Raw genomic sequence first — 22,509 nt, 5'->3', positions numbered from 1 at the left:
ATCTGGGATCTGATCCTGTGGGCCAGTTCCAGCCCGTCGCCTGCAGATTAGCTCTCAAAGCAAGATCTGCAGGTAAAAGGGGGGGCGATTCCGGGTGTACGGATCCAGAAGTGGAAGAGGGGGCAGGAAGATGGCCCCCAAGAATACAAAAGTCCTAAACTAGAAGCTGCAAGATTGTGGGAGGGGCCGCCAGAACGCGTCATCGCGTGGGCGTCGCCTCCGGGTTGCGGCCTACAGACGGCCACAAGCCGGGGGTTACATTTTTCAGCGCCAGCCGAAACAGTTACCGGCTTGCGGCCTAGTGCAGGCTGCAAGCCGGGGACTAAATTTTTCGGCGCCACCGACGCAGGAGCACGTCGGAGTTACCGGCTTGCGGCCTGGCGCGGGCCGAAGCCGGGAACTAAATTACATGGCACCCAACCGGAAAAAGGGCCACAAGGGCTGTAGGGCCCCCCCTGACTATCACCGCTGGGGAAAAATGCCCGGTTGCAAAAAGATCCAAAGGATCGCGCTGTAGGAGCCCCCCGAGATTCCAAACTTACCACCGGAGCTGGAGGGAAGGCAGAGTCGGCATTCTGCTTGCAGGTGAGGGTTGCAGACGGTGCATGAACCCTCCATCCACCATCACCTTTTAGAGGGGAGGTGGAGCGGGACCATCCATCTCCTTGCAATACCGCTGTTCAATCAGTGGTGGTGCAGCATGGACTCCATAGGGGCCTCTGTGTATCCTAAGAGTTCACTCCCCTAGGATTTCACAGGGCTGTGTCCGGCTGTAGCCTGGCTCAGAAGGGGGTACATGGAGGTGACACTCCATGTTCCCGTTTGTTGCTGGTGCGGGGAGATCGGCGTGCTGAAGGGAACCGTCGCCCCTAGTATAGCTCAGGCATGGCATCCCACGTCGCATGAGGATACGGGGAGGCGACACTCGCCGTGCTCACCTGTTGTTGGTTGGGGGAGATCGGCCCCTTGAAAGGGTCCGTCGCCCCAGTCTTCCTCGTGGAAAAAGGTTGAAAAATAAAAATAAAATAAAAAATGGCCTGAATAGTAGACCCCAGTGTGCCTCCTACGGACACTAAGCATGAACTGGTTCTGTCTGGAGCCAGTGGGCGGTATATACTGCAGAGGAGGAGCTAACTCTTTTTTGTATTCACTTAGTGTCAGCCTCCTAGTGGCAGCAGCATACACTCACGGTCCTGTGTCCCCCAATGTGGCAAAAGAGAAATAAAAATGTTACAGGTCTCGAAAAATGGCGACAACTCCAATTTTTTTTTTCTTTTGCAAACGTCGTTTTTTTCACCACTAAAAGAATTTAAAAAACCGACATGTGAGGTATCACTGTAATCGAATTTATCAGGAGAATGATATTGCATGGTCATTTTCACCACAAAATGTACACCGTAAAGACATAACCCAAAAAACAATGTCAGAATTTTCACCGCACTTAAAATTTTTGTTACACGTTTTCAAGTACACTCTGTGGTAAAATGAATGGTGTTATTCAAAAGTACAACTTGTCCCATGAAAAACAAGCCATCATATGTCTATGTGGACAGAAAAATGAAAGCTACGGCTGTGGGGGGAAAAAAAAAGAGGAGGGAAAAACAAACGAAAAAGAGGGACTTTCGGTTCTTACCGTAAAATCTCTTTCTTGGAGCCTTCATTGGGGGACACAGGTAACCATGGATGTATGCTGCTGTTGCTAGGAGGCTGACACTATGCAAATAAAGAAGAAGTAGCTCCTCCCCGGCAGTATACACCCTCCGACAGGCACCAGGCAACTCAGTTGGTGCAAAAGCAGTAGTAGGAACAAGTACGATTAAACTCAACCTATGTACAACCCACAACAAGGGCACGTTGGCCAACACGGTACAACTTCAAGGGAGGGTGCTGTGTCCCCCAATGAAGGCTCCAAGAAAGAGATTTTACGGTAAGAACCAAAAATTCCTCTTTCTTTCTCGCTTCATTGGGGGACACAGGTAACCATGGGACGTCCAAAAGCAGTCCCTATGGCGGGATATTCTGCAGAAAAAGAGGAGTTAGGTCGGCTGGTGAGAAACCGCCGCCTGCAATATCTTCCTACCCAGGCTCGCGTCCGCAGGAGCCTGAGTATGTACCTTGTAGAATTTTACAAAGGTGTGAATGGATGACCATGTTGCGGCCTTGCAAACCTGCGAGGCCGAAGCTTGGTGACGAACTGCCCAGGAAGCTCCCACAGCCCGGGTAGAGTGAGCCTTCACCCCCGAAGGAGGCCATTTGTCTTGGACACGGTATGCCTCCAGAACCGCCGAACGGATCCAACAAGCAATTGTAGACTTGGAGGCGGGGAGCCCCTTTCGACGACCTTCCGAGACGATGAACAGAGGATCAGCCTGACGAAAGGAAACAGTTCTGGAAAGATAAATCCAGATAACCCTGACCACATCCAACTTGTGAAGGGATTTCTCCAAGGGATGAACCGGGGAAGAACACAAGGAAGGGAGGACGATGTCCTCATTGATGTGAAAGGCCGAGACTACCTTCGGTAAGAAGGAAGGAACTGGTCGAAGAACCACCTTGTCCTGGTGCAGGACTAGAAAGGGAGAATGACAGGATAATGCCGCCAGCTCCGACACTCTTCTAATGGAGGTGATGTCGACCAAGAAGGCTACCTTCCAAGATAGAAGCGAGAAGGAAATGTCCTGAATCGGTTCAAAAGGCGCACGCTGGAGGGCGCCTAACACGAGGTTGAAATCCCAAGGCTCGACAGGAAGATGATAAGGGGGAGCTATATGAGCGACCCCCTGAATAAAGGTCCTCACCTGAGGAAGGGAGACTAGGTCTCTTTGAAAAAGGATGGACAGAGCGGAAATCTGACCCTTCAAGGAGCTAAGGGAAAGTCCCGAATCGAGACCCGCTTGAAGGAAACTGAGAAGGGATGGAAGGGAAAAGGTCATAGGAAACAGACTGTTGTCCTCGCACCATCGGAAAAAGGCCTTCCAACATCTGTGGTAGATACGCGAGGAAGCCGGTTTTCTCGCTCTTATCATAGTCTGGATGACGCTGTGAGAAAAGCCCGCGTCCTTCAGGACCGCGGCCTCAACGGCCATACCATTAAATTCAGAGACCGAGAATTCGGGTGGAAGAGGGGCCCCTGCGAAAGAAGATCCGGTAGATCTGGTAGTCTCCATGGAACGTCCGATAGCATGTTCACTAGTTCCGCATACCAGGCCCTGCGAGGCCAATGTGGAGCTACCAAAAGCACGGGGACCCCTTCCGACTTGATCTTTTTTACGACCCTTGGGATCAAGGGGAGGGGTGGGAACAGATAGGGCATCTGGAACTGGGCCCACGAGATCACGAGAGCGTCGCATCCGACAGCCATCGGATCCCGAGATCTGGAAACGTACTGGGGAACCTTGTGGTTTGCCCGGGAGGCCATTAAGTTGACGTCTGCGACGCCCCACCGCTGACAAATCTGGCTGAAGACTGAGGGGTGGAGAGACCACTCGCCCGCCATGATGCTTTGGCGACTTAGAAAGTCGGCTTCCCAATTGTCCACCCCTGGGATGTGGACGGCTGATAGAGAGGGAACGTGGCTCTCCGCCAAACGCAGAATTTTTGCCACTTCCGTCATGACTTGTCTGCTGCGAGTCCCTCCCTGATGGTTTATGTAAGCCACGGCTGTGGCGTTGTCCGACTGAATGCGGACCGGTTTTCCCGAGGAGAGACTCCCAGCGGATGAGGGCTAGGAAGATGGCTCTGATTTCCAAGAGGTTGATAGGAAGACGCGCCTCTTGAGCAGTCCAGTGGCCCTGGGCCGTGAGGTGGAGAAAGACCGCTCCCCAACCCTGGAGGCTGGCATCGGTGGTGATAACCTGCCAGCGGGGAGGGAGAAATGACCTCCCGCACAGAATGGAGGTGGACAGCGTCCACCAAGAGAGAGACTGCTTCACCTTGGAAGAGAGGCGAAACGGGCGGTCCAGGGAAAGCGGGTTCCTGTCCCAGGCAGTCAGAAGGGCCAGCTGGAGGGGACGAGAGTGGAACTGAGCATAGGGGACCGCTTCCATAGAAGCGACCATTTTCCCCAGAACCCTCATGGCGAGGCGGAGGGACAGAGGGTTCGGGCCCTTTAGTGCTCTGACGAAGAGAAAGGAACTTCTCCTTGGGGAGGAAGACCTGAGCCTGAGAGGTGTCGAATTCCATGCCCAGGAACTCCAGACGTTGGGTTGGAATCAAGGATGACTTCTGGTAGTTGATTATCCAGCCGAGGCGAATAAGAGTGTCCAGTGTAAGCTGGAGGCTCTGGCTGCAACCCGACGGGACGAACCCTTGATCAAGAGGTCGTCGAGGTATGGGATTACCAGAATCCCCTTTGAACGTAGAATGGCCATGACCGCTGCCATGACCTTCGTAAAGATCCTGGGAGCAGACGCCAGTCCAAAAGGGAGGGCCGTGAACTGGTAATGATGTTCTTGGATCGCGAACCGGAGAAACCTCTGATGCCGTACGCAAATCGGAACGTGTAGGTACGCATCCCGAATGTCCACGGAACACAGAAACTCTCCCGGTTCCATGGACGCGACCACCGAGCATAGTGATTCCATTCTGAAGTGCCGAATCCGGAGACGGTGGTTTAACCGCTTGAGATCCAAAATTGGAAGGAGAGAGCCGTTCTTCTTTGGAACCACGAACAAGTTCGAGTAAAAACCCGAAAACCACTCGCGATAAGGAACCGGAACTACGACTCCTGAGGCGAGGAGCGAATCGACGGCCTGGAGAAGCCCTGGGAGATGGGAGGACTGTTTGGGAGGAGGAGAGAGCAGGAAACGTCTTCCTGGGGACGAAGAAAATTCTATCTTGTAGCCTGAAGTGACGATCTCCCTGACCCAGGCGTCGTCGACTACCGATAGCCAAACTTCTGAGAACAGAAGAAGCCGGCCTCCCACCCTGGAAGGATTTCCAGGTGGGGGCGACCCGTCATTTATTGGAAAATTTGTGGCCACGAGGTCCAGATGGTTTGATGGGTGGCTCTTAGCTCTCCAGTGCGAGGGAGGCCTGAAAGAAGGCTTCCTCCGGTCTCCTTGTGAGGAAAAGCGGTCCTGATTGGGGTTTCCTGAGGAGGTAAAGGACGAAAGGACTGGTGGCCCCTCTTGTTGAAGGAACATTCCGGCTTGGACTGGGGTAAGGAGGTACTCTTACCACCCGTACCGTCCGAGATCATTTGATCTAGCTGCATGCCGAAAAGTCTAGAACCCTGGAAGGGCAGACCAGTGAGGATTTTTTTGAAGCAGGATCTGCGTTCCACGCTTTGAGCCAAAGAACCCGGCGAATGGTCACAATGTTACTGTTAGCCCTAGCCGAGCAGGCTGCCGCATCAAGGGAGGCATTCATGAGATGTTTACCCGCAAGAGAAATCTGATCCGCTAAATCAGACAGTTCCTCAGCAGGAGCAGAGGCCAAAATGCCTCTGCGCAGGGTTTTGGCCCAGGCTGACACAGCTTTCGCTACCCATGAAGAGGCGAAACTAGGACAGAAGGAGGCCCCAGAAGCCTCAAACGCCGATTTGGCTAAAGCCTCGAGTTATTTGTCCGTGGGGTCTTTAAGAGAAGCCGCGTCCGGAATAGACAAAACCGTCTGAGAGGATAGTCTGGACACAGGCGGTTCGACGTTAGGAGACTCGGACCATTTTCTGACAAGGTCGGAGTGAAAAGGGTATAAAACGTCTAGCCGTTTCCTGCCAGGGAAACGCTTACCAGGGTTTTCCCAGTGTGTAGAGGTAGTGTTGTCAAACTCCTTGTGATTAGGAAAAACCCTAGAGGGACGTTTAATCTGTTTAAACGCAACGGAGACGTCCTGAGAGCTTGCCTCGTCCTCAAGTTCAAGCGTCTGAATAATAGCCGAAATAAGGCTATCGACCATATCCTGTGTACCGGAAGTCTGATCTGCATCCGAGTCAGATTCCGACTGAGAGGTTAAGTCAGACCCGACGTCCGCCTGCGAGGAGGGGGAATGGGCAGATAGGGGTAACCCGGTGTGGCCCGGGGAACTGGAAGCGGATCTAGATAGGGTCCTTTTTCTGTCTCTTTTATCAAGTCTGCCTCTGTGAGGGTCTTGGACAGGTGCGAGCGAATCGCCGTGTGAAGCGTTCGTGGCACTGGTGGCATTATAGAGAAGCGGGATACGTTCAAGTGCCTGGACCAGAGACTGAGACACCTTAGTCAGGTCTAACACTGATTGAGACATTGCAACAGCCCACTCCGGGGGAGGGGGAGTGCACTCATCCCGGGACCTAGGAGCTTCCTGAGGGCCAGACATGATGGGAGGAACGCAGGACAGACAGAAAGGAGAAGGCTGACCTGAGGCCCACTTTTTCTTACAGTGAGCGCAGGCGTAGTGGATGACCGTAGTGGAATAGCCTGGTGCGGGGTCAGACATAGGTAGAGGTATTACCTTGTACCGCAGGTGCGGAGAAGTACTGCAGGGAGGAGTAGAGCCCGAGAGAGCAGTAGCGCCAAGCCTACCGAAAAAACAGCGACAGCGGCAGCCGCAGGAGTCTGTGTCCCCCAGGGATCCTCGTGTCCCACGCGATGCGATGGAGACGCAGCAGGAAGAGGAAGTCGACCTGTGGAGCGCGGGAACAACGCGACGGAGGTGGGCATGTCCAAGCGCAGAAGGAAGGGAGGAACTCCCAAGAGAAAAAAACGCCCCCGAGAGCGCTGGACTCCGGGGAAGGCGTGTCCACGGGGACGCAGGGCGGGACAATGCCGTAGGGGGGCGTGGTAAGCCGAGCGCTGAAAGGCTGCCTAAATCGAAAAAAAAGGCGCGCGCTGAGCGCTCGAAGGAGTTTGAAAGAGAAGGGGGGAAAATTAAAGATGCCTGCCGCGCTAGTGGCCGATGGCTAGAGCGGCGCAAGATTAACAGGTAACATAGTAACATAGTTAGTAAGGCCGAAAAAAGACATTTGTCCATCCAGTTCAGCCTATATTCCATCATAATAAATCCCCAGATCTACGTCCTTCTACAGAACCTAATAATTGTATGATACAATATTGTTTTGCTCCAGGAAGACATCCAGGCCTCTCTTGAACCCCTCGACTGAGTTCGCCATCACCACCACCTCCTCAGGCAAGCAATTCCAGATTCTCACTGCCCTAACAGTAAAGAATCCTCTTCTATGTTGTTGGAAAAACCTTCTCTCCTCCAGACGCAAAGAATGCCCCCTTGTGCCCGTCACCTTCCTGGGTATAAACAGATCCTCAGCGAGATGTTTGTATTGTCCCCTTATATACTTATACATGGTTATTAGATCGCCCCTCAGTCGTGACTCCATAGAAAGCAGAGGTGAGCCCTCCTAAGAGATCGATGGGAGGGTTACTGGCTCTGCACGTTCGCCATCCTGAGCTGCCCTGCTTGTTGATTGAAGATTCCCTACCTGAGGCTGAGGAACACGTCAGGAGCCCTTGTACTAGGAGAGGGTCCTGGGAATGAAGTCCTCCTTCCCGCGCCATGCACTCCGACGCAGAAGACGGCATCAACCCCTAAACAGGGGGAGAGGGTCACTGGAAGTGACCGTCGTCTTCCTCTCAGCCCACTCCGAGGAGAGGGATAAGGAGGGGAAACGGGCAAGGACTGGCCACCGAGAAAAAAGGTCACCCTCAACATCCGAAGGCGTGACAGGGAACGAAGTCCTGCCCAGCGGGTCCGAGAGGGTGCGATGTGGGTGAAACCACACTGCTCTCTCGGTCGCTCAAAGTTGGGAAAACAGGGTGAGAAAACTGCACCCTGTGGCTGGAGAATTCAACCCACTCACAGCGGTGATCTGAGCTCCCAGGGCGGAGTGGTCACTGGAAATCATACTACAACAGTAACGTCCTGGACACCCTGATTAGTTTGACTACAGAATGGGCTAAACCATAAGTCCAGGCAGGAGGGGCCACATTCTCCTTAGTTGTCATAGCCTTGTGTGGCTACCAGCAAAGACGCAGGAGGGGGACAGGCGGTACAATAGGCCACAGACTGACGGGTGAAAAACTTACTATTACAAGTCACACAAGCATAAGTGACAAGTGCAGACGGCACTAATGGATGTGCAGTCTTCTCTAGACTCAGACATGAGTGATAGAGAAAAGACAAAGAAATGCAAAAATCTGCATCCCATGAGTTTGCTATCCCACCAGGAGGAAGCTGCCGAGGTGGTTGTGTGCCCCACACCATTTCATACTACCGCCACAGAAGAGGAAGGGGCGGAGCCAGAGGCGGGAACCCGGTGTGCTGGGACACTGGTGCTGATAGGCCGCGAGATAAGTGGCCGCCTATTAGCTGGAAACATCCAGCACAGTGATTGCCCTAAACCTCCTGCCAACAAAATGGTCAAGTGCTCCCACGGTCATGCCACACACCAAGACCAAGTGTGCGATGGCACACTCCCATCCACCGCCAGTCCAACTCTGATCTACTAAGACCAAGGTACCAGCGGGATGAGTAAAACCCCCAGGAGCAGCACCTGCCCCCTGCACAACTCCTGGCAACCACCAACCTAGGACCATAATGGAGATGGTGGAAGGGTGGGAAATGTGCTTACGACAGGGATATACTTACAGTACCTGTCCTGAATCTCCGGATCCCTTAATTTTCTGCTCTATGCACGCAGCCATGTGGGGCAGCGGCAAGAGCTAGTTGGCTTACGGACCTTCGCACCAGTACCTGCATTGTCTGTGTCAAGGTATGTTGGTTTGGCCACGCCAACGCAAGAGGATATGGACAGAACAATTACAGCCTGTACTCTCCGTCGCTACGTGGATGAAACAGAGCACACAATTACACTTTGTTTTTCAGATGGATGTTTCTGAGTAACAAAGTCGTTAGCTCCTAACCTAAGGCAGGTCTGAGCCAGGCCTTACCTCCAACTAACACTACACTAAAATGAGGAGGCCTGGCTCCAGCAGGCAGAGTATAATGTCCTTGGGAGGAATCATTTTTATTTACCGGTAATTACAATAATAGTGTCAGCCTCTAGGTGGCAGCAGACTATCCATCCCATGGTTCTATGTCCCCCAATGAAACAAATGAGAAAACCAGAGAATCTAAACGAAACCCATAAAAACATACAAAAAATGTTTTTCCTTGGTGGGATTTTAACTCAGGAGCCAAGCGCTACAATGCTAATCACTGAGCCAATAATCTTATTTGGTTTTGTATTAAATTTTGATTTTTTTCCCATAATCCATGATGTATCAGTGTTTTTTTATGGATAATTCAGCAGTATTTCCTCTAAAAGGGAAAATACCATCTTAATAAATCGCTATGTATGTAAAACACACACAACCATACAGTGTAAATAATCATAGCCACTAATATCAGGGCCTCTAGGGTCTTTTTGGTGGTGGTTTTCCAATCACCTGTGGGTGCAGTTCTCCTTGTTCCTCTCTACAGATGTGCAGGGCTCTCTCGTACATGGTCTGGGCATGTAACAGCTGTGAATTGGCTAGCAGGTAACGTGCATAAGAATCCAGACACAAGCCTAAAAGAAGCCGTGTGTTTGTCCTTTCTTCTGCTGTAAGAAGCAAACAAGATTGTTTAAGACACAAACAAGAATTCTGGTTATCTTAGAAATCACATCTGTAATCTAAAATGCTATATGCTATATATGCGTCACACGATACTACAGTGGGTTCGGAAAGTACCGTATTCAGACTAGAGATGGGGGAACCCAAACAGTTCGGCACCCGCAATGAACACCTACTGTTCGGGCACGGACACCGAACACGGACCTCACCAGAAAATCATCCCCGCCGGTCAGAGAGCCGCGGTTTCCACGCTGTCAAAAGACAGCGGGAGCGCTCAGCAGTGATTGGAGGTATAAAGTTTACCTCCGGTCACTGGTGTCAGCTGATGGGACTACTGCTCCCATCATCCAACACCTGCTGCCGCTAATAACAGCGAGGGCAGGAACGGCGGATGAGAGTATTCATCAGCCACTCCTGCGCCGTAAATAAATAATTTAAAAAACCCGGCGTGGGTTCCCCTGCATTTTTGTTAACCAGCCAGGCAAAACTCACAGATGGGGGCTGCAACCCCTAGCTGTCAGCTTCAGCAAGGCTAGTTATTAAGAATAGAGGGGTCCCCATGCCGTATTTTTTCATTATTTAAATAGTTAAAAACAATGGGTCCCCCCCATTTTTGACAACCAGCCTTGAAAAAGAAGAGAGCTGGGAGCTGGTATTCTCAGGGTGGTAAGGGGCCATGGATATTGCCTCCCCCCCCCCCCCCCAGCCTAAAAATAGCAGCCCGCAGCTGCCCAGAAAAGGAATATCTATTAGATGTGCCAATTCTGGCGCTTTGCCTGGCTCGGTGGCAAGTGGGGTTCATATTTGTGGGGTTGATGTCACCTTTGTATTGTCACATGACATCAAGCCCACGGCTTAGTAGTGGAGAGGTGTCTATAAGACACCTATCCATTACTAATCCTATAGTTGTATTATAAATAAAGACACAGCCACAATAAACTCCTTTAATTGAAAAAAATGACAAAGACATGACCTCGCCTAATTCCACCGAAGCCCTTGACCTCCTGTAATAAACCAAAAATTTAAAAAACAACAATATACCATACCACTCCGTCGTTCTGTCCCACGCCGTAATCCATGTCTGGGGGAGAAATAGTTTTCAACATGGATGGTGCCAAGATGCGACTGTCCAGGCTGAAAACCACTGGTGAATGAACTGCTGTGAGCGCAGCCTCAGTGACCGGCGGTGACGTCATCGAGGTTACCTCTGGTCACTGAGGCTCCGTTCGCAGCTGGGCTGAACTGCGGTGACCTCGGTGACATCCCCGCTAGCAACGTGAGAAAAGCTCACAAATCCCGCAGAGCAGAACTAGTACGGCGCATGTCGGGAAGGGGTTAAATGATGAAGATTTACTTTAAGTAACTGAAATATGTTTAATTGTATAGAGAACTAAAAGTACCTCTCTTTACCAGTGGTTCTGCTAGAAGGTTCGTTCATTAAACATTTATCTTACCGCTCAGCATCTCCGCAGATAATTCTTTTTCCTTCTCAATTTTTTCATCCAGACTCATGATGCAGAACTGGAATCCTGCTACCGCCAAATCATTCCTATGGAAAATAAATCAATACGTGAGAATAATTGTCACACCCTCAGGTATCCTCTACTACTGCGGGATACATGGAGCAGATGGGTCCAATTTGTAGTCACAGAGTTAACGGTGCATTTACAGCACGATTATCCAATGAACGAGCAAATCCTGCATTCATTGAGTGAAATGATTTTTAGGTTTGGTTTAGCATAAAAAATGACGTATTGTTTAACCCTGCTGTTCTGTTGGTCAAAAATGACCGACTTTGAACTTCAATATTCTTTAAAATATTCAAGATGCGGCTCTGAAACCCGTGGCCGACCGACCCATCCTCATTTAAGTCAATCAACCACAAGTTTCAGAACCGCATCTTGAACACCCCAAAAAATACCAAAGTTCAAAATAGGTCTCCCCAGACCGAACAGAACAGCAGGGTTAAATCAGGTTTTGTATCACATGTATTTTTTTTTCATACCACAATCTTTATTAAATAAACAAAATTATTAAGCCTGCAATTTTCACATTGGTCACTAGGGCTATTTTTAGACTTCCTGTCCTTTCAGGAAAGAGTTTTCAGCGGTCTTCTTATCAGCAGAGGCAGGATTACAATGATTGGTAAGACCTCTATACACAGCTGATAATACAGGATCCACCATTCAGAATAGGCGATGTCACAGCTCACCTGCTCACGCTTCCTTCACAATGACTTTTGCACGTGCTCATTAGATGCTTCAAGACAAAAGATAGGGATAGAGTGTGTTCATTGCAGCTAAAGTACATGTGGTATTTCCTGAAACAGGAAGTTAGTCGACTCTTTACCGCAGCGGGGGCTAGTGGAAATGAGCCTTTAGACAATAGATAACAGGGGTCTTATTTTGTGATTTCCATGGATGCGTATGCTGCTGGCATTAGCCGCCAAGGACAGGATTTACATAGACCCTCCCTGTACCTCCGGCTTGGCTTTAATGCAGATATGATTGCAGCAGCCTTTATCCCCTTCGTGATGGAGCCCTTTTTCGTTTTTGCGTTTCTGTTTTTCGCTCCCCGTCTTCCAAGAGGCATAACTTTTTCATTATTTGGTCATTGTGGCCGTGTGAGGGCTTGCTTTTTGCAGAACAAGTTGTACTTTTGAACTACACCATTGGTTTTACCATACGGTGTACTCAAAAACGAGAACAAAATTCCAAGTGCAAAAAAAGTGCAATTCCGCAACGGTTTTAGGATTTTACTTTTACCATGTTCACCAAATGCTAAAACTGACCGGCCATTATGATTCTCCAGATAATTACGAGTTCATAGACACCAGACATGTAGAGGTTCTTTTTTATTTAAGTGAAAAAAAATCCAAAGTTTGTTAAAAAAAATTGTGCCATTTTCCTAGACCCATAGCGTCTCCATTTCTCATGATCTCAGGTTGGATGAGGGCTTGTTTTTTTGCGTGCCGAGATGACGTTTTTAATGATAACATTTTGGTGTGGATATGATCTTTTGATCGCCCCTTATTGCATTGTAATGCAATGTTGCGGTGACCAAAAAAAAACATAATTCTGGAGTTTTCACTTTTTTTTTTTTTTTGCTGCGGCATTTACCAATCTGATTAATTCTTTTTATAGCTTGATAGATCGGGCGATTCTGAAAGCGGCAATACCAAATATGTGTATGTTTGATTTTTTTTAATTGTTTCATTTTGAATGGAGCGAAAGGGGGGGTGATTTAAACTTTGTTTGTTTTTTTTACTTTCGGCATGCTTCATTAGAAGCTGCCATAACCCGATCGGCTCTGCTACATACAGGCAATGATCAGATCACCTGTATGTAGAAAAATTGCTGAGTTGCTATGAGCGCCGGTCACCAGGCGTCGCTCATAGCAATCCAGCAGTGACAACCATAGAGGTCTGCTGGAGACCACTGGTTGTCATGCCAACCTGTCGGTGAGCTGCGATCACGTGACGGGGTCACCGATGGGTGGGATTTCTGGTGCGCTTGCCAGAAGCGTCTGTTAAATGTCGCAGTCAGAGATTGACAGCGGCATTTAACAGGTTTAAGGTACCGTCACACTAGACGATATCGCTAGCGATCCGTGACGTTGCAGCGTCCTCGCTAGCGATATCGTCCAGTGTGACAGGCAGCAGCGATCAGGCCCCTGCTGTGCTGTCGCTGGTCAGGGAAGAAAGTCCAGAACTTTATTTGATCGCTGGACTCCCCGTAGACATCGCTGAATCGGCGTGTGTGACACCGATTCAGCGATGTCTTCGCTGGTAACCAGGGTAAACATCGGGTAACTAAGCGCAGGGCCGCGCTTAGTAACCCGATGTTTACCCTAGTTACCATCCTAAAAGTAAAAAAAAACAACCACTACATACTTACCTACAGCCGTCTGTCCTCCAGCGCTGTGCTCTGCACTCCTCCTGTACTGGCTGTGAGCGTCGGTCAGCCGGAAAGCAGAGCGGTGACGTCACCGCTCTGCTTTCCGGCCGCTGTGCTCACACAGACAGTACAGGAGGAGAGCAGAGCACAGCGCTGGAGGACAGACGGCTGTAGGTAAGTATGTAGTGTTTGTTTTTTTTACTTTTAGGATGGTAACCAGGGTAAACATCGGGTTACTAAGCGCGGCCCTGCGCTTAGTTACCCGATGTTTACCCTGGTTACCGGCATTGTTGGTCGCTGGAGAGCGGTCTGTGTGACAGCTCTCCAGCGACCAAACAGCGACGCTGCAGCGATCCGGATCGTTGTCGGTATCGCTGCAGCGTCGCTAAGTGTGACGGTACCTTAACAGCCGGCGTGGATCACGACTCCACCCGCAGCTGTTAGACGCATATGTCAGCTGTTACAAACAGCTGACATGTCCCGGGAAAGATGTGGGCTCACCACCGGAGCCCACATCAATGGGAAGAAATGAAATGTGCATCACTAATAATGGCGCATGTCGTGAAGGTGTTAAATAGCTATTCTCATCTCCAAGATCCTATCCACATATGTAGTTCAGATGGTGAAATAATAATATTAGCAAATACCTCCAATTAGAAACGTAGTACAGTTCTTCTGATTCGCTATGTCGTTTTCCCCATTTAGAGCATTGCAGTAGGTTAGGTATCCATGGTTATGACCACTGATACAGGGACAGCTAATTTTTAGTGGCCATAACCCATGCATACCTACACTACTGCAATGCCCTGCACATGCTGACATAGTGAATCAGAAGAACTATATTACATTTCTAATTGGAGATATTTGATAATATTATTATTATACTTACTACTTATTGGGTTAGGATCTTGGAGATGGGAATACCCCTTTACATGTAAATGTTGGACTGACTTTTCCTATTGAAGCATCTTACAACTATGATGGCTGTCTCAGAAGGAGAAACTATACTAAACCAACGCAGTGGCCCCTCCAGTCTCAGGATTCATAAGGCTCAGAGGTCAGACCGTCACCAATCATAAACAAATAGGACAGTCTAATGTCATCCGTATAAAACACGGGAAACCCCCTTTAATTCTCAACACCTCAGTGAATGATGGGGTTAAACTCTGGTTTTGGCTGAAATGCAGTAGAGAGTAACTTACTGGTTACGAGCAGCGTAGATACTGGCCATTTTCAGTGAAATCTCAATAAATGAATTGTCATCCTGTTAGAGAAGCAAAAAAACATATATGCACGAGGCGTAGAACAAAACCTAATTTTACTTGCCTTTTCGGAATAAGCTATAACACTATAATAACAGTTATCTCTGGCCAGTATATGGCTTCTACGCTGCATTATTGGTCTCTACCTCTAGATTAGCTGCTATTTCTTCCACAGGTTTTTGCTGTTATCTGTGAGCAGTATGATGTAGGAGCAGAGACCCTGATTCCAGCGATGTGTTACTTACTGGACTGTGTTTTTGTTTCAATAAAATCAGTGTTTTATTAGCACAAGATTATTCCTAATGGACTAGTTCTCTCGTGATTCCTAGCCCAACCACACCCCCAGCACTAAATCACATCTTTATGTCACTATACAGTGTACACAGAAAGCTGCCAATCAGTGGTGTAAGAAAAAAGTTGGAAAAAATAATGGAATCATCAACAAAAAGCCGGATTACTCACCGGTAATACTCTTTTAGTGAGTCCACGACAGCACCCTACAGGAGAGAGGGATCCGCCCCACAGGAACAGGAAACCTACAGAAAGATAAAAGGGGGCGGTCCGCCTTTCCTCCTCAGTTTTGATTTCAGAGTACCCGGAGGACCGCCAGTATTAGGCAAAATATCATTATTTAAGTTTAAACTTATTTGCACTATATTTAGTAAGAGGAACTTTTTACTTTATTAGTATATACTATATTAACCTAGGGAGGGATGTAATAGGGTGCTGTCGTGGACTCACTAAAAGAGTATTACCGGTGAGTAATCCGGCTTTTTACCCCTCGCCATGACAGCACCCTACAGGAGATCTTTCAGAGACCATCACCTAGGGGGGGACCACCGTGCTGAGGACAGTCCTGCCAAAGTCTAGGTCAGAAGTTGACGATAGGTCAAGCCTATAGTGGTTATAGAAAGTAGAAGGATCTGACCAAGTTGCCGCCTTACATATGGTTTCTATTGGGACGTCTCCTCTTTCGGCCCAGGAGGATGCCATAGCTCTGGTAGAGTGTGCCGTTATGCCTTTCGGAGGGTTTTCTTTCCTCGCGGAGTAAGCCAGTGTGATAGACTCCCTGATCCACCGGGATAAGGTGCTTTTTGTGACTGCATGACCCTTCTTGTGACCCTGAAAGGATATAAACAGAGCCCTACACTGTCGCCAGCTACTGGTCCTTTCAATGTATTTTAAAACTTCTCTTTTAACATCTAGAGTGTGATATTTACATTCCTCAGGAGTGGAAGGGTTACTGAAAAAGGTGGGTAGGACTATTTCTTGTGACCTATGGAATTTCTTCGCTACCTTGGGGAGATAGGAAGGGTCTAATTTAAGAATCAACTTATCCTGAAAAGTTAGCAGGAAAGGTGGATCTATAGAAAGAGCTTGGATGTCACTGATTCTCCTAGCTGAAGTCAGTGCTACCAAGAGGACAGTTTTAAGTGATAAATATTTAATGGATACTGAATCTATTGGTTCAAATGGAGAGTCTGTTAGGGCTTGTAGAACTAAATTTAGATCCCAGGGTGGAATTCTAGGTATATTAACAGGATTTATCCTTTCACAAGCCGTGATAAATCGGGATACCCATCTATTTCCTGCAATATTATGGCCATAGAGGGCTCCCAGTGCTGATACGTGAACTTTTAACGTATTTACAGCTAAACCTAGTTCCCTCCCTTTTTGAAGGAATTCCAATATAGATTGTAATGGAATTTCTGATGTGTTGGGAGATTTATGGAACTGTAGGAATTTTTTCCAGATTTTTGTATAAATTTTTGTGGTAGAGCGTTTTCTACTTTGGAGGAGTGTGTCAATTAGTCCCTCGGAAAATCCCCTTAATTTTAGCATCTGCCTCTCAAATTCCAGGCCGTCAATGGAGATTGTCCACCTGGGGGTGGAGAAACGGACCCTGGAAGAGAAGGTTGGGTGTCAAGGGGAGGACCCAAGGGTCCGAAACCGACATGGCTTGTAGGCATGAGAACCATGGCCTTTTGGGCCAGAATGGTGCTATTAGTACAACTCTCGCTCCATCCTCCCTGATCTTCCGAATAACCTGTGGTAACAATATTATCGGAGGGAAGGCGTACGCTAGACTGTATTGCCAAGGGGTTTGGAAAGCGTCTAGAATGTCCGGATGATCTGCTAACGATAGGGATGCAAATTTCTGGACTTGCCTGTTTTTTTTCGTGGCGAAGAGGTCTATTTGCGGACAACCCCATAGGGATACTATCCGTTGGAAGATATGATGGTTTAGGCACCACTCTCCCTGCCTTAGGGTATGTCGACTTAAGAAGTCTGCCTGCTGGTTGTTTTTCCCCCTTATGTGAACTGCACTGAGGGATAATAGATGTTTTTCTGCCAAATCCAGAATTTTCCCAGCAGAAGACATCAGAGTCTCTGATTGAGTACCTCCTTGTCTGTTTATATAAGCCACTGTGGTGGTGTTGTCGGAAAGGATTCGAACGTCTTTTCCCCGGAGCTGTGGGAGAAAATGACATAAGGCGTATCTTACTGCATTTAGTTCTTTCAGATTAGATGAGTTGTGGCATTCTTCAGTGTCCCATAACCCCTGGCAAAAATCATTTCCCATATGAGCGCCCCATCCATGAGGACTGGCGTCAGTGGTTATAATATGAGATGGTGTTATTACCCATGGAACACCACTCATCAAATGGTTAGAATCCAGCCACCACGTTAAGGAACATAAAACTTCCTGGGACAACGTTATCTTTGCATTTAAGCTAAGTAGCCGTCTTTCCTCTTGGAGGATTTGGTGCTGCAGTGTCCGGGTATGGTATTGTGCCCACTGGACTGCAGGTATACAGGAAATAAGAGATCCCAGTAATGACATGGCTTTTCTTAGGGTCATGTGAGGATTATTTATTGCTGTTGTGACTTTATGTCTGATGAGTGAGATTTTTACCTGAGGGAGCAGACATTTTTGAGTTATGGAGTCACAGTGGAGTCAGTCTGGATTTGTCGATATTGATTATCCAACCTAGATCCTGTAGAGATGAAACTGCATGAGCTAAACGGTCAGCACACTGAGAAACTGAATTTCCGATTACTAAAAAGTCATCTAAGTAGGGCACAATTAATGTCTCTTTTTGGCGAAGATAAGCCATCACCTCTAGAATCACTGGTGACAATCCTTGGCGCTGTAGAAAGGCCGAAGGGCATGGCTGCATACTGGAAATGACAAATCTTGCCTTTGATTGCCACCGCTACCCTGAAGAACTTCTGGTATCTGTCATGAATAGGGAGATGGTAGTAAGCATCTTTTAGATCAATGCCCCCCATCATACAGTTTGGAAAGAGTAGCTTTATGGTGGATTTTATAGACTCCATTTTAAATGTATCATTTTTAATAAATGAATTAAGCTTTTTGAGGTTTAGGATTGTTCTGAATGAACCATCGGGTTTGGAAATTAAGAATAGAGGAGAATAGAATCCTCTAGTCTCCTGTCCTTCCGGAACTTGGACTAGAACCCCTTTTGATAATAGGGTTTGGATTTCACTCTCCGGGGCCTCCTGTTGTATAGGCGAGCTGAGAGATGTTATAATGTATGATTCGTGGGGAAAGCGAGAGAATTGTAATTTTATTCCATCTGTGATTATATTTAAAATCCACGAACTAGTTGTAATATTTTCCCACTGGGGAGTGAAAAATTTTAATCTGCCCCCTACTGGAATGGTTATATCCTCAGAATTTGCTTTCTTTTGGGGGTTGGGTCTTCTGAACATGGTACCTCTTTGTTTATCTTCCTTAGGGAACCATGTTGACAACCTGTCCGTCTGCCTTCTCTTGCCGAATGGCCTTCTCTTAAAGGCTCTCCTATAAAAGGGAATAGAGGTATCAGGAAAAGCCTTTTTCCTGTCTTTTGCCTTCTTGAGTATGTCATCTAAGGTTTTTCCAAAGAGGAACTCACCCTCACATGGGATTGCGCATATCTTAGATTTGGATTGTGCGTCCCCTTTCCAGCTTTTCATCCATAACGCCCGTCTTGCACTGTTTACCAGACCTGCGGATCTAGCTGCTAGGCGGAGAGAATCTGCAGACGCGTCCGCCATAAAGGCTGCTGCACCTCGTATTAAGGGAATAGCAGCTCGTAATTTTTCCCGTGACATTTTATTCTCAATGCTTTGGTCTAGCTGGTCAATCCAGATGAGCATTGACCTGGCGGTACAAGTGATCGCTATTGATGGCTTAAATATGCCTGTAGTTGCCTCCCAGGATCTTTTAAGGGACGACTCGGCTTTGCGATCTAGAGGGTCTGAGAGTAACCCCGCGTCTTCAACAGGCAATGTGGACGGCTTAGAGGTAGAGGCAACAGCTGCGTCAACCTTAGGGATTTTGGTCCACGTAAGTAACTCATCATCACTAAACGGGTATTTCCGTTTTGACGCCGAGGGCAAAAAACTTCTCTGATCTTGTTTCTCCCATTCTCTTTTTATTAATGCTTTCACTGCTGGAATGACTGGAAAGCATTTCCTTTTCCTCTCCGCCAAACCCGCAAACATTATATCCTGCGTGGTTTGTGCGCCCTTTGTTTCCTCACACCCCATAGTGTCTCTTATTGATTTCACTAGATTATCCACACTATCTAAGGGGAAACATGAACGTCCCTCAATTTCTGAAGATGATGATGATGATGATGATGAAGAGGCTATAGAGATATCTGAGAGTACGGCTTGCTCACTATCAGAGTCTAATAAAGGCGTTGGCTTTTTGGATTTACTTTTTTGTGGTTTATCCTGTGACATAGTCTTTAACTCCTCTCTTATAATGGCGCGTAAGTCCGTAATAGACACCGCTGCTCCTTGTGTGGTTTCTGCTATACAATCCTTGCAGAGTTTTTTGGGGGTATGAGTCTGGTAGGGGCTGGCTACATAAGGCGCATTCCTTATGTTTGGTTTTTTGTCGTTTTTTGGCCTGATCCAGATAAGACATAGCGAGAGGAGGAGAAAGAGAGAGAAAGGAGGAGAGACGGCGTCAGCTTAATAGGCAGAGTTATAAACTCACCCAGTGAAGCTTTTTATTACCGGATCAGACGGCCGAGATCCTTTGGATTTATCCACTGTGTCGCTCTTTCGACCGGCATCTGATGATCCTCTGCTGGAGCGGTCCTTGGAGGGAACTGAGTCTCCTGCTGCAGGATCCATGGCACCTGGAGATGACATCTTGCATCGCAGGTAACAGTGGTTAGCCAGTTTATATAGAGCGCCATTTTTATTTTTTTTTAAGCGGTACTGCGCATGCGCAAACTCGCGCTACCCCACTGCTGATCTCGGCCTGCTTATCCCGGAAGTTTAGCATCTACTTCCGGGGTGAACTTACTAATGGCGGTCAGCGTGCGCGGAGCGGCCTCCAGTCCTCGGACCGCCATGCAGGAAGCTCCTCTCACTCACCCCTTCTGCCGGGCGAGGAACTCCCACGCTGAAGCCGCCGCATAATGCAGATGCCGGGCGGCTTTCTCCGGACCCGGCCATCTGTATGCCTCCCAGACGAGGAGGGAGCCGTCTAGCGTAACTCCCCCGACGCTGCTTCCAGGCTGCAGCCCCTGCCGTTCCGAAGAGACTGCACAGGCGGCGTGCATGCCCAGGTACTTCTGTAGCATCTAGAGTCCTGTCGTTCCCGCAGGAACAGGAAACCTAAACTGAGGAGGAAAGGCGGACCGCCCCCTTTTATCTTTCTGTAGGTTTCCTGTTCCTGTGGGGCGGATCCCTCTCTCCTGTAGGGTGCTGTCGTGGCGAGGGGTAAAAGTTAGTTTAATAAGGTGTAGGTCCACCTTTTGCGGCTATTACAGCCTCAGTTCTTCGAGGTATGGATTCATACAAGGTGTGAATTGTTTCCAAAGGAATTTTAGCCCATTCTGCAGTTAAAACGCCCTCCAGTTCTTTGAGCGATGATGGCGGCGGAAATCGACGTCTAACTTGAATCTCTAAAATCGACCATAAATGCTCAATAATGTTGAGGTCTGGGGATTGTGGGGGCCAGATGAGATGCTCAGCTTCATTAGAATGTTCCTCCTGCCATGCTTTAACGATTCTAGCTGTATGAATTGGTGCATTATCATCCTGAAAGATGGCGTTCCCCTCCGGGAACAGTGCTTGGACCATTGGATGCACTTAGTCGCCCAAAATGCCTAAATAATCTCGGCTGTTAATTCTTCCATGAAGGGATATCATTGGCCCGGCGGATCTCCACGAAATAGCACCCCAGATCACCACAGAACCTACGCCATGTTTTACGGTTGGGAGAAGGCAGTCTGGATAGATTGCTTCTTTCGGCTGTCTCCACACTCAGCCGGAGGTCGGAAATAGGGTAAACGATGATTCGTCTGAGAATATCACGTTTCCACTGCTCGCGGGACCAATTCTGGAGGTTTCTACACCACTCTAAACGCTTGGAAACATTTGTCATTGAAAGCAGCGGTTTTCTAATTGCAGCTCTTCCGTGGAATCCAGATTTGTGCAGCTCCCGACTAACAGTTTTCGTGGAAACTGGGTTCTGTAGTTGTTCATGGAGCTCAGCAGTGATTTTCGGAGCCGTGGTCTTGAAATCCTCTATCACAATTCCTCTCTCAGTCAACTTTGACTTTCGGCCGAACCTGTGCTTTGCTGCAGAGATTTTTCCTTCTCTTTCAAAAGCAGTCATTACTTTGGAGACAGTACCTCTTGACACGCCAAGCATTTGGGCGCTTATTGTTACACTAGCGCCTGCCGTACCAGCACCAACAATTTGGCCTCTTTGAAAATCCGAGAGGTCTGCCATTGGTAGCAGCAAAACAAACAGTTAATTTACATACACATATCACTTAACACAAATAATCAATTACAAAACATTACCATATGTACAAGTATAAATCATTACATATCATGCCGATTATGTATATAAGGGACAATCATGTGCAAAGTGCGGCACAGTATAAAATGTAGATAGCTGCAAATCAGTATAGTGATACAAAGAATAGAAAATAATGAAAAAGACAAAGGTGCATACAATAAAAAAGTAAGTTACAAAAGTAGTAAGATTCCCTGGTACCTGTATGGCGTCCTCCCAAACGCGCATTTCGGCACGCTGCCTGCCTGATTTTGTAGTCCGTGAAAAAACAAATATATCTTTTTCCCTCATCCTTCATAACACTGGATGCGTTGCAACCACAGCGACGGAAGTGTGAAAGAGGCCTAAGTGATACATTTCTGGAATCAGGGTTTCTGCCCTATCTCATGCTGCTTTCAGAGCACACAGCAGAAATCTGCTGATAAATTCCCTCTGACCTGACAGTTGTTTCATGCTATCGGAATAAGGCTCTGTGCACACGCTGTGGATTTTGCTGCGGATCCGCAGCAGTTTCCCATGAGTTTACAGTACAATGTAAACCTATGGGAAACGAAAACCGCAGTGCACATGCTGCGGAAAAAAACGCGCGGAAACGCAGCAGTTTACAATCCGCAGCATGTCAATTCTTTCTGCGGAATCCGCAGCGGTTTTTCATCTGCTCCAATAGAAAACTGCAAATATAAAACCGCAGCGGAATCCGCAGTAGAAACCGCAATAAATCCGCAGTAAAAACCGCAGCGGTTTTGCACTGCGGTTTTTCAAAATCCGCTGCGGAAAAATCCGCAGCGGATTTTCTACGTGTGTACATACCCTAACAGGCAGCACTAATCAGATATGGGTTGGGGGGTTTTGCCCCTGGGATTTGCCCAGGAGAAGGAAACCTGACAGCTGCCATGATTTGGGTAACGTGTATCAGAGATTCAAACTCTGCGGCATTTCATAGAAAGCATACATTTATACCCGGCTGG

The 22,509-nt window shown here is 48.0% G+C and overlaps 1 protein-coding gene across 2 annotated transcripts in view; it reads right to left on the bottom strand.

Annotated features, from left to right (window-relative positions):
- Window positions 1-22,509, bottom strand: part of LOC138670156 (tetratricopeptide repeat protein 19, mitochondrial-like) — a 70,153-nt gene that overhangs the window by 34,548 nt on the left and 13,096 nt on the right. For both annotated transcript variants that reach the window (XM_069757233.1, XM_069757232.1), the window contains exons 6-8: window positions 14,644-14,705; window positions 11,000-11,094; window positions 9,378-9,532 (exon numbers count right to left, since the gene is read on the bottom strand). In XM_069757233.1, coding sequence (XP_069613334.1) covers window positions 9,378-9,532; window positions 11,000-11,094; window positions 14,644-14,705 — 312 coding nt within the window. The remainder of the gene's footprint in view (window positions 1-9,377; window positions 9,533-10,999; window positions 11,095-14,643; window positions 14,706-22,509) is intronic.

The sequence above is a fragment of the Ranitomeya imitator genome, chromosome 3 (genome assembly GCF_032444005.1).
Source record: "Ranitomeya imitator isolate aRanImi1 chromosome 3, aRanImi1.pri, whole genome shotgun sequence".
NCBI classification, from domain to species: Eukaryota; Metazoa; Chordata; class Amphibia; order Anura; family Dendrobatidae; genus Ranitomeya; species Ranitomeya imitator.
Note: the sequence above shows the minus strand (reverse complement) of the source record. Positions and strands in the feature narration are given on the sequence as shown.